At 35.0% G+C, this 13,473-nt stretch overlaps 1 protein-coding gene across 1 annotated transcript in view; it reads left to right on the top strand.

Moving 5' to 3' along the window:
- Positions 1–1,192: 1,192 nt before the first annotated feature.
- aspg (asparaginase homolog) overlaps positions 1,193–13,473 on the top strand; it is a 39,106-nt gene continuing 26,825 nt past the window's right edge. The window contains exon 1 of the mRNA XM_079852966.1: positions 1,193–1,311. Within this exon, the coding sequence (XP_079709092.1) occupies positions 1,228–1,311 (84 nt within the window). The 5' untranslated portion in view covers positions 1,193–1,227. The remainder of the gene's footprint in view (positions 1,312–13,473) is intronic.

The raw sequence follows: 13,473 nt of genomic DNA, 5'->3' as shown, positions 1-13,473 counted from the left end.
TTAACTTTAACTTTATTTATAAAAACTATGATTAAATGGGCCCTCTATCGGTTAAAAAACAGAATTGCATGCATTTTGCAGATTAATATGGTCCTTTCTTATAGCTAATAGGAGACAGGGATAGCTGCACGTTGGAGTGATGAGTGAATTGCTACAACAGAAACTAACCCTAAACCCTACCCCACACACAGACAGAGAGCTTCCGCGACCAATAATAAAGATACAGAGATATTTCTCTACACCTCTACCTTTTGGCACGTCCATTACTCCAACCTGCAGATACTCACATGCACTTAGAAAAAAAGATAGATATTATCCTACAGCTCATTAAACATTCACTACAAGGCTTAAGAGATATAACCAGTTTAGATGGAGAGGACCTCAAGCTGACTAGCTAAAGACATCAGCTATATCCATTAATAGACAATATTTCCTTGAAAATAAATTCCAGCACAGCACTACAGCAACTATAATGAAGTGACCCTCTACAATAGATAATGCTTCATGAACTCTGTTAGAGAGCTATATATGGCAATTTATCTGTTCAATAAAATACCTTACTCACCTGTTGAGAAATAAAAAATGGCATCTCTACATCACTTTTACAACATTTCAAATCGCTATTTCTCGCCATCTCTGAAAAGCCAAAAACAAAGTTGATTCTTGTTTTATTAAAAGCTCTGTCACGTTCTCTTTGTGTCAGCAGACTTTTCCCAGAGATTGGAGATTTAGCTGCTCCATGTCAACATTTCTCACTCGTTGTGACAACTAACCTGTTCCACGATACAAAATTCCCTGTGAACCTTCTCACTAGGTCTAATGTAGGCCTATATATATATATATAAAAGTTACATCCTTTAAAATTCTATTAAAATTAAATGGTATAATATGGAGTTATATTTTTTTTTTGTCAAAAAGATGGTGTAAACCCATGTTCAGTGGTGGACAGGAGGCCATATGGAGGATATATAAACACTGGGATAATATTGTACAGACCCAAAGCCTCCCGTTTGCATGCATGGGCCTCTTACAACAATCACAACGTGTGTATGTTGACACAACACACAAAGCACACTGAGCCCCTGCACGTGTACAACATTTACTTGTTTTCTTTGTTTTAATGTTTTTCCTTTGGACATTCTGAACCAGTTTTGTCACATTTAATGTAATTAAATTTGTTTTGATAAGCCTCTTGCTTGATGTCACTTTAGAAAGTCTGACCCTCAGATGACCTCTGACCTCCTCAGCCAACACATGCACAGGAAACAGAATCTGATAGAGGACTTCCAGACCAACTTCATGAGGAAACGGGTAGGATACATGCAACAGAGGTTCAACAACCTATTTGTAATGTGACACACACACACACACACACACACACACACACACACACACACACACACACACACACACAGAGGCGGCCTTTGCAATTTCAGAGGCCAGTTTCAAAGAAACAGTTGGAGGCCCCCATATGAGAAAAAAAAGACAGACAAAAGCATTTCATGCAATGCGACTGCAATTACTTTATTATCTCTGTTATATTTAACAATGTTATCTCATATTTCACTATTAATAGTCTAATTATAAACGCATTCAATCTACCACTATCCACGCGTCTCTTAAACCATAATGAAATTATACTTTTAAATATGAAACTAAACTGCCAGTAGGTGGCAGCAAATCATTGAGTCATTGAATCATTTAACCAAATGATTCGTTCAAAATGGCTGATTAATACAGGGACAAAGCAAGTTGCTGAATTCGGAACCACATACTAATCTTGCTATGTCTGCCGTAGAAAGATTTGGTAAACGAAGCACGAGTAGTATACTAGTATGCGGTTCCAAATTCAGAGAGTGACTTGCTGCGTCCCAATTCGCACACTACCCATCCTAAATAGTTTTCGAAATTAGAATTAGTGTGTCCCAAATCGAAGTTTGTTTTTCCAGTTAGTATCCGAAGTGCAGATCCGTGCACTCTCTAACGGCTGATATTGCCCACAACCCATTGTGCTTTGGTGATTTAGAACTACAAACACGAATAAAATGTGTTAAGAAACTACAAACATGGCGGATGTGTGAGTCTGACGGTTGAGTAAAGAGATTTAGATTAATGGGTTTGAGTGTTTAATAATCAGTATCTAACCTGGCAAAAAAACATTTATTCAATGTTATCCACATTACTGTATATTTAATCTGCATCAGCATTATGAACCTTTATAAAGATACATCTGGTCATTAAAGGGTTAGTTCACCCAAAAATGACTCACTGACATGAGTTCATGTAGCCTATGTTCTGACGTTGCGCTGCGCTGTTACACTACGTGAACTCACTCAGGCCCACACAGAAGAATATGAATAGTTGAATAAAGTCGTTATTTTGGGGGTTTTTTGCGCACAAAAAGTATTCTTGTCGCTTGATAAACTGGTTGAGGTTGGTTGAGCCACTGTAGTCACTTGGACTATTTTAAACATTGTCTTTACTAACTTTCTGGGCCGGCAAGTTTCAATAACATGGAAGCCTATGGAGGAGTGAGCCAGCTCTCAGATTTAATCAAAAACATCTTAATTTGTGTTCCGAAGATGAACGAAAGTCTTATGGGGTTGGAACAACATGAGGGTGAGTAATTACTGACAGAATTTTCATTTTTGGGTGAACTAACCCTTTAACTTTCAAAACGTTTCTCTGCATGATAGACCTACTGTACGACTGGCAGATCAACGCGCTACTACATTTCTCTCTGATATGGTATGAAATTAAATTGTGTGGACGATTTTGTCTATGATAAGATGATTGACGTAACTAAGCGCCTGAGCTGTCCGTTAAAGACACAATTATGACAAAGAGGGATGTCCTAAAGCTTGCCTACTATTATGCTACACACTCAAAAGTATGCACTTTTTCTTCACAAAAACAGTACACACTTTTAGGGAATAGTAGCCTATATGTAGGCGAATTGGGATGCAGCAACTGTCTAAGTGAGTCGTTGAGTCATTTATTTGAACGATTAGTTTAAAAACGCAGATACATTCAGTAAAGAAATATTACTAGGACTGCTAGATTGCTAGTGTTGCTCGAGACGTGCAATGACTCTACTGTGGATTTGTTTGGAATTAAGAAATAAATGAATAAATATACAAATTTTCACCACCATACCCATTTTTGGGATTAGCCTTCTACATGGCTTCAGAATGTGACGGGTCAGCCCTCGGGCTCTCACTGCTGGACATCAGCTGTGAATAACTCTATCTGTCAGGTCATAGAGTTTGCTGAGGTTAAACCCCATTAAAAGCCCAAGTGGAGCCATCTGTGCTGTGTCACCGCTGCTCATTCTCAGTGTAATCTTATAAACGTAGCTTTTCAGGTTTTAGTGCTTCTGTTGCATCTACAGACACTGGAAAATCATATTTACAGAAAACCATATTAAAGCTGGTCAAACCATGCTATCTCCTATATCTCATCACTTTCTGTTATATTCCTGCACATTTAAAACTGTAAATAAGAACAATGAGTTAATTCTGGTAACATTCAACACACTGTGTGTGTGTGTGTGTGTGTGTGTGTGTGTAGGCTATATATATATATATATATATATATGTGTGTGTGTGTGTGTGTGTATTAGGGCTGTCAAACGATTAATCGCGATTAATCGCATCCAAAATAAAAGTTTGTGTTTACATAATTTATGTCTGTGTACGGAGTATAATTATTTTCTATATATAAATACACACACATGCATATATATATTTAAGAAAATGTGTTATTTATATATAAAATATTTATATATAATATAAATATATATACAAAGTATATACATGCAAATATTTCTTAAATATATACATGCATGTGTGCGTATTTATATATAGAAAATAATTATACACCGTACACACACATGTATTATGTAAAAACAAACTTTTATTTTGGATGCGATTAATTGCAATTAATCGTTTAACAGCCCTAATATATATATATATATATATATATATATATATATATATATATATATATATATATATATATATATATATATATATATATATATATATGAAGAGTTCAGATGCAAAAGCCTCTAAGTGCCATCTGAAATTTTCCTCTATAGAATGATCATTTTATCAAGCTTGTATATTTAAGTTCTGCAGTTTCACTTAAATGACAATTAATAGGTAAATTTCATTGCCATTTAAGTGAAATTACTGAATTTATATGAAATTTACCATTTATATGAAGTTAGCTCCTTTTGCTTTTCCCCAAGGCAACCAACAGGTGGCGCTGTACAGACTACAGTCGCGCACGTGCAAGATTGCTTTGGTAAATTAAAATGAGGTTAAATTCAGGGTGAAAATTTCTGGTTTCATGTAATGGCCATGACTCAATACTAGTTCTCATTTTTAACTATAACAGCTCACATTTTTTACCCTGAAGATGCCTCACTTCCCCTGCAACAGTTACTATGGGAAGCAAACACTTCCTCTTTCTCTCTGGCTTAACCATGGCAGATGTCAAAGGTACTTTCTACAAGTAGGGTACAAAACAGGACCTGGAACTCTTAAAGTAGCCTATTACAAATTGAATTGTTTTCAACTAACGGACAGTGAAAGGAGGTGCTTAACCCATAGGCCAACTTAATATTAGATATGGGTGATATTTTGTTTTTAAGCAATAAACATTAACACTCAACACAACATCAGAATGGGTAACAGGATTGAAAATTCAGTCCAAGCAAATTAAGAATGAATCTGTCTTCCAACCATGTAGAAAGAGTCCAAATGTATAACACTTCGTTTTTGTGTTAACAGGGTTGTTCAGAAAATGTAGGAACATATACAGTATATTATGTTTAAATGAATTAAAATCATTAAAAAATATTTTTTTAAATAATTAAAGGAACCGTATGTAAGAAATGTATTTCAATTAATCATAAAATGTCACTAGACATTAAGAAATCATGTTCATTTCAAATACTTATATCACTGACAACAGCAGTCCGGCCAGGATATTGTCATTTAAAAAGTGTAGGGATGGGCGTATCGATACAAAGTATCGATACATCGATACTGACGTCGAGTATCGAAAGTATCGATACTCAAATAAAACTATCGATACTACAGTTTTTTTTTTTTTTACCAGTGATTTTGTTTAACAAGAAGTTTAATGCATACAATATGCATTGAATTGGATGAATAACCTATGTTTAGCAAATAATTGTATAGTATAACTATTTTCCTGCTTATCTGAACACACGCAAATGCTGCAAGTCAGAAGCAATCAATCACAGAGAGCGTTCACACACTGCCGACAATGCATTCAAACAGGGATGCGTTTCCCAAAAGAATCACAAGAAACCATTGATGCTTTTGGGAAACGCAGCCCAGAACAATGCTTAACAGAAGACAGAAAAACATCATATGTTTGAGCTATTTCACAATAAACTCATTTAAATTGTAGCCTACATAGTTTGTGCAAATAAATTGTTTTTTGAATGTTAAAAGTTCATAGTTCTATTCTGTAACTAATTTTAATATAAATCATACACTGTTCAGAATAAAAAGGTTGCATTTTATGGGTGCAACAGCCGGTCACTGGCAGTCCCTTATGGAAATTAACATTACAGTGATCATAGTTCAACTAGGCCTATAATATTTTGTAGATTTCCATGGTTACCACTACAAGTAAACATTGTAATCACGTGTAAATAAAAATATAATCTAATAAGTTCCAATTACGCCGTATATTGAATGTTAAAATGCCTTTAATATATAATGTTAAGTGGGTATCATTACCCATTTTAATCTTAGTAATTCAATAATTTAAGAAATTTTCAAATTTAAAAGTTCAGTTTAGAGGTATCGGTATCGATATCGGCGATACTGGCCTTGAAAGTATCGGTATCGTATCGAAAACAAAATAAGCGGTATCGCCCATCCCTATGTTGCAGCCCTCAACTGATGTTGATGTTGTCATGTTGTGTTTTGGCCTGATGCTCCACCCTCCAGCTATCTACCAGTCATGAAGTCAGTAGTGTTTCGGCATCCGGGTTGCCAGCTCTGCTCTAGTTACCACAGCTGCAGCTACAAACGTGTCGGATAAAAATGTCTAACGTTACGAAACCTAAAAGACCTCGTTATGAATCCGAAATACGTCGTGACAAAGTCCGAAATAAAACAAGGATTTGTATAAAAAATACAGCTGGTCGCTTTCACTTATAGCGTCAGTTAAATGAATAGCTGTATCTTTGATATCTGTTACACATAACGTTAGTGACTTAGGCTTGTGCTTGTACTTACGTTAATGACAGATACCTACCGTTACAAGTTAGACTAACAGCTACTGTTCTGACAATGTACTGTCACATACGAGCGTACATCTTTACGATTATATTTGGCTAATCGCCATTAGTAAATTTTTGCGATACATAATTACTTCGCGAAACATCTCTCATGAAGCATAAACATAATTAACAGAAACTTACTGTGTAGGACTCGTCACTTGCCATTCTTACATACGGTTCCTTTAATTTAATCTAGTAAAATATCTTACTAAAATGGATTAAATATCAATATTTAATTAAATATTTATTTTATTTATTTAAACATTTGACTACAATTAATTAAATATAAATTCAACAGACTATGTCAAAAGTAAGACAGTTTTGTACAATTTAAATGTTAAATACAGCGTTCTTGAACAGGTCGAAAATATTCATACATTTTATGAATTAAAAACTAGCACATTTTTATGGTTATTTTAATAATTGTAGGCTATGTTAGTTCTCACTACAAAAATTGGGATGTGTGCCTCTAATGCATGAAACACACTTAGCTGAAGGCAATGACCTTAATAGGGCAGTGAAAACTGTGCCTCATAGCCATGAACCGAGGACTGCAGAGAAGCACAACAATAAATACAGTCTTTTAAGTGCATGCAGAATACACACAGATCACTAATGAAAGTCTGTGTACACAAGCAGAGCCTATTAGAATGGTAAGTGATAGGTTTTTTAAATTATTAATAATACACACAAACTGGATGGCTGGATTTGATTACTCGACACAGCAGGAATGGATCTGTGACATACGTTTTTACATCATGGACCATCTGGGCCTCTGATTGGTGGACAGTGACATCATGTGGAGTGGTTCTGTTCTGCTTTGCAGACTGGCTGATGGTAGATGTGAAAATGTGCATGCTCAGTTTGCTCACACATTCACAATGCAAAAAAAAAACAAAACAGTTAAATAAACACATACAAATCAAGCAATTTATTTTATTGGGCTTAAATAATGCATCTAATCTTAGAAACATATTATCCGCACATTCCATTTCACAGCTTTTTTTAAAGAATATTCTGTGTTCAATACAACTTAAGCTCAGTGGACAGTATTTGTGGCATAATGTTGATTCTTAAAGAAATGATCATAAACATTACTAGTACAGCTGTACAGTTCAAATAATACTTGAGTTTTAACAGAAGAAATAATTTAAGAAATTTGATCAATTATATATATAAATAAATTGTGTAGTATTAATTATATATTATTCATTTATATTTATTAATATTAATCATTAATGCTGTCAAATCGATTAAAAGTGATTAATCGCATCAAACATAAAAGTTTGTAAGTATATGTGTGTGTGTATGCATGAGATATATATATATATATATATATATATATATACACACACATATATATATACATACATTTACACATTTTTATGTTTCATGCGATTATTCGCTTTTAATCGGTTTGACAGCACTCAAAATTGAGTAATAAGTGAGTAATAACTTAATCACATAATGCATGTAATGCTTAATATTTAAGGTTTTGAAAAAGCAGCAATGAAGGTATAGTGATTAGCAAGCAGCACTAATCAACTGACTGATGGGTTAAATACATCTCAAAAACAACATGAGAAACAGCTTTGATCAAGATCGACTTAAAACTGTCAACCACAGCCGATGTAGACACACCCAAACAGAGCCTTATCCGTTCTGCAGGGTTGCCAGATCTTACAGACAAAAATAAGCAAGATGAAGAAAAAGAAAAGAAAGTTGCTTATAATAAGCATACATGGCAACATTGCCATTATGCCCAAAACAATTACATCGGCCTTAGGTTAGAGGTAGCTGACTGCAAGTCTGCCAACACTGAATCTATTGTTTAGTGTAGAGATAATGTTCTAATGTTCGTTGCACTTGCTTCAGGACACAGCCTTCAAAAGAAGAAGGTCCTAATAGCAGCCCTGCAAATAAATAAATAAATAAATAATATATCTAACAGTATACTAGACAAGCACAATGACTAGAATCAAGGCAGCCCTAACAAAGTTATATAACGCAGCCAACATCACAAAGCGGTGGCGTCTGCAATGTGGCATTACATATGCCTGTCAGTGGGTGGCCTACAGACACATCTAAAGCTGGTGTGTGTGAACTAACGTTAGGAAGTGTGCTGGAGCCTGTCAGAGCCTGACGATGCTCTGTGTGCCTGAGAGTGTGTGGGCAGGGCAGTTATAATCAAACCATGAAACTTAACCCACAGTCTGAAGGAAGTGGTTGATAGGATCCTCAAAATCGTAATTTCCAAACTGTCAGTTTTGTGTTCAATTGTTCTATATCAAACACTACTGCACACTAGGGCTGTTAAAGTAATGCATTCATTTTGTAAAGTGTAGAGGTTGAAATATTTGAACTTCACTCTCACTGAGAACTTATAGTGGGTGAAAACAGCGAGAAGAATTAAAGTGCCCCAATTATGCTATTTTAAAGGTTTCTAACTTTGTCTTGGAGGTGTCCTACAAAAGGTTTACATGCATCCAAGTAAAAAAACAAAAACAAATTTTCTCATAATGTACAGGTGCTGGTCATAAAATTAGAATATCATCAAAAAGTTGATTTATTTCAAGAATTCAACTTAACAGGTGAAACTAATATATAGACTCATTACATGCAAACTGAGATATTTCAAGCCTTTATTTGTTATAATTTTGATGATTATGGCTTACAGCTTATGAAACCACGAAATCAAAATCCCAGAAAATTAGAATATTACTTAAGACCAATACAAAAAAAATATTTTTAGAAATGCTGGCCAACTGAAAAGTATGAACATGAAAAGTATGAGCATGTACAGCACTCAATACTTAGTTGGGGCTCCTTTTGCCTGAATTACTGCCGAAATGCAGCGTGGCATGGAGTCAATCAGTCTGTGGCACTGCTCAGGTGTTATGAGAACCCAGGTTGCTCTGATAGTGTCCTTCAGCTCTTCTGCATTGTTGGGTCTGGCGTATCGCATCTTCCTTTTCACAATACCCCATAGATTTTCTATAGGGTTAAGGTCAGGCGAGTTTGCTGGCCAATTAAGAACAGGGATACCATGGTCCTTAAACCAGGTACTGATAGCTTTGGCACTGTGTGCAGGTGCCAAGTCCTGTTGGAAAATTAAATCTGCATCTCCATAAAGTTGGTCAGCAGCAGGAAGCATGAAGTGCTCTAAAACTTCCTGGTAGACGGCTGTGTTGACCTTGGACCTCAGAAAACACAGTGGACCAACACCAGCAGATGACATGGCACCCCAAACCATCACTGACTGTGGAAACTTCACACTGGACTTCAAGCATCTTGGATTGTGTGCCTCTCCATTCTTCCTCCAGACTCTGGGACCTTGGTTTCCAAATGAGATGCAAAATTTGCTCTCATCAGAAAAGAGGACTTTGGTCCACTGTGCTTTATTACATCCAGAGTCAACGCAGCCGTCTACCAGGACATTTCCAGAGCACTTCATGCTGACTTAATTTTCCAGCAGGATTTGCAATAACCATGATATTATTGTGTAATTACTGTGTGATTTCATGTAATATTCTAATTTTCTGGGATTTTGATTTTGTGGGTTTCATAAGCTGTAAGCCATAATCATCAAAATTATAACAAATAAAGGCTTGAAATATCTCACTTTGCATGTAATGAGTCTATATAATATATTAATTTCACCTGTTAAGTTGAATTCTTGAAATAAATCAACTTTTTGATGATATTCTAATTTTATGACCAGCACCTGTACATTTCATTATTATGTCTCATAATATACATTCTCATAACAATATACAAACCTTATCTAAACGGTTTAATAAGGATTCAGTCTCTCTAAACCCCTTTCTGAGAGCCTACTCTGCTCTGATTGGTCAGATGGCCCAGTCTGTTGTGATTGGTCCACCGTGTCTAAATGGAAACGCCTATTACCATATCTGAATTTCAGCTCCAGAGGCTTCCTCAGCGCTTGATACACAGTGATACGAACAGTAACATTGGTGTTGGTTTTACCATATCAGTTCAAGCTCAAGTTCTCATCCTTTGTTAGTGCATGCACAGTGAATTTGTTTTTGAAGCGCAGAAAACACAACACAAACCAAACTCTTCCAGTCTCAGCTACAACTCAAGTTGAGGGCAGAGCAAAGTAGACATTGTTCACTGGCAGCCAATGAAGAGCATAGGCTGGCATTATGCAAATGTGTTTCGAACCTACAGAGGGTCATGCAGGAAGTAAGACTGGAATTCCCGATGACTCGTTTCAGCCAGTTCAGTGTCGGTATACTTTCTTTTGAGAGATAATAACAACTGACAATAACAATGAAACTTTGCAGACCTTTACATTCACAAACAGCTATATTACACTTTACATGAAAGGTAAAATAAAAAGCATAATGGGGGCACTTTAAATAAGATACAGTGTTCAAAAATAAGATGAAACGTATTTGGATACCTTCTGCTTGTCAAATGTTAGTAGAACATGTGTTTACTCTGCCACGGACACCTCTGTGAACTTGAAGGGATCTGACTTTGTATGTCCAGTTTTCAACTAAAAATAATCTTGAGATCTGTTAAAAATAACTCCTCTCTTGATAATGCAATTAGTCATTTTTGTTTGAAAAACAAGAAGCCTCTTATAAAACTGTCCACCTTGACCAAAACAATATGGAGAACTTGGGGCCCTGCATTTTTACTTTTACTTTCTCTCACAGCAGCTGATATGTATCTGGACCCTCACCTTAGATTCTCTCTGGCTAGACATACAAACAATTAGATATTAATCATTATAGACAAATCCTTGAAAATGCACCCCCGTTACAAAAATAATATTACCATATACCACAAGTAATGCCTGGTGGAAAACGCACAATGTATTAAACAATAGCTTAGAACTATCAAATCATGAGCCACTTGGAACAATCCTTAATAAACCCATTCATTTCAATATGGAGTCAGAGAGGCATAACCAGCCTTGGCCAATTATAGTAGACTCTAGAGTGCTTGACTCTTGCATTGCATATATATATATATATATATATATACATATATATATATACATATATATATATGCAAAAATGTATGCACATCTTGATATATATCAAGATGTGCATACATTTTTGGTCAAGATCTTGTATTGGCAATGCAAGAGTCAAGCACTCTGTAAAGTCTAATTGGCCAAGGCTGGTTATGCCTCTCTGACTATATATATATTAAATGTGACTTAAATGTCCAAATACATTATGATTTTAATTGCGATTGTGATTATTCATATATATATATGCATATGAATAATCGCAATTATTTTTCATCTAAGGGCTCTTGAATGTAAAAGACAGTGGGGCTATGGGGAAATATATATGTAAAATAAATGATTTAGATTTAATGGTTAAAATACATATCATGGACAGCACTAAAACATTTCTGTCAGTGTACAGCATACAAAAGAATAAATAATCAAATAATTCCCCATAGACACTGTTTTCTCCATTCATAGTTCAGCTTTTCTCAAGGCCTTGGCCAAAACTGAATTTCAATAAAAATATTGTATTCTAGGCCAACCAGTCAGAACTGTTTCCCTCTGCATCTGTAACGTCAGTCGAAAGAGTCAACTCCCTTCTCCCTTTCCTGTCTGTGGCTTCTGTTTGATCTAAGCTCTTTAAGGATGACTTTTGGCATATATCAATGTCTATAAACTGGGTAATGTTTGCATGGTTACCACACAGGAATGTGCCACTATAGAATGCAGATTAAACATGGGCAGATCCTTTTTTTTTTTTTTTGCACAATTGAAGATACTCTTTCTCAAGAATTATTCCACTTTTAACCCCCAAGCAACATTCACACAACCTTTGCATCAATTTAATACCTCCAGTTTACCATTTACTCAGACATGAACGGAAACACGGGGGCTTAAATGATCTCAGTGCTTTCCTTTGCATGTGGATAGGTCGGGTTTTCTAAAGGTCTGTAATTATGAGTTGTTAGGTGTGAAAGATCCAGCCCTAACTCCTCTTTCAAATCAATAGCAGCTCAGCTCAACTATGGCCTGCAATGGGGTTTCAGTGAGTACAGATGTCTCCATTCAGTCTTCTGAACCACAACAGGAAGAGCGCTAACTATAAACCACTTCCTGTGTCAAATGAGGAGTAATGGTATGCAGTGTTTATGAGCACTTGAGCAGGGCAAGACACTTACTGCTAAACTCTGAAACAGACTGATGCCACCATAGTATCTCTTCAGTATAAAGTTTTAAATGTTGACCTTAAGCTTAGCAAGATGAAATAATAAGATAATAAAAATGAGAAAATATATGTGGCACTAGAAGAAATAATTTACATGGCAGACTTGCCTTAAACCTATTACATCGTATGGAAGCCTGTTTCCGCCACTGAACAAAAAAAAAGAAAAAGGTAATTGCAACTTTTTATTCAACAATTCTGACTATTTTTTCAGAATTGCGTGATAAAAAAAAGTTGCAATTGCGAATTATAAAGTCAGAATTGCGTGATATAAAGTTGCAATTGCATGTTATAAGGTCAGAATCACATATAAACTCGCAATTGCAAGAAAACAAATCTGAATTGTCTTTTTTTTTCCTCAGAATTTGACTTTATAATTCGTATAATTCAACTTTTTTCTCGTAATTGCAAGTTTATATCTCGCAATTCTGACTTTATTTTTTGCAATTCTGACGTTATAACACAATTATATTTTGAAATTATGAGGAAAAAATTCAGAATTGTGAGATAAAAAATATTTTACATTTTTTATTCCATGGTGGAAACAAGCTTCCATAGCATTTGGATTGTATTTTTGCAATAATAATAATAAAAAAATTGAAATTAGATTTAAAAAACAACAGTTAACAAAACAAAATGTGATTGGGACTTACAAAGAAACAATAATGAAATAAATTAGATTAAAAAACAATCAAAACAAAACTTGATTGGGTCTTACAAAGAAACAAGAATGAAATAAATTGGATTAAAACAACAAAACAAAACATAAAACAAAAAAGCAAAAAAAAATGTTTTTAAAGAAATTGGATTCAAAACAATAAACTTAAGTGGGTCTCGCAAAGAAACAATTAAAGAAATTGGATTCAATACAATAAACTTCAATGGGTCTCGCAAAGAAACAATTAAAGAAACTGGATTCATAAATACGTA

The sequence above is a fragment of the Squalius cephalus genome (assembly GCF_949319135.1).
Source record: "Squalius cephalus genome assembly, chromosome: 20".
NCBI lineage: Eukaryota > Metazoa > Chordata > Actinopteri > Cypriniformes > Leuciscidae > Squalius > Squalius cephalus.
Note: the sequence above shows the minus strand (reverse complement) of the source record. Positions and strands in the feature narration are given on the sequence as shown.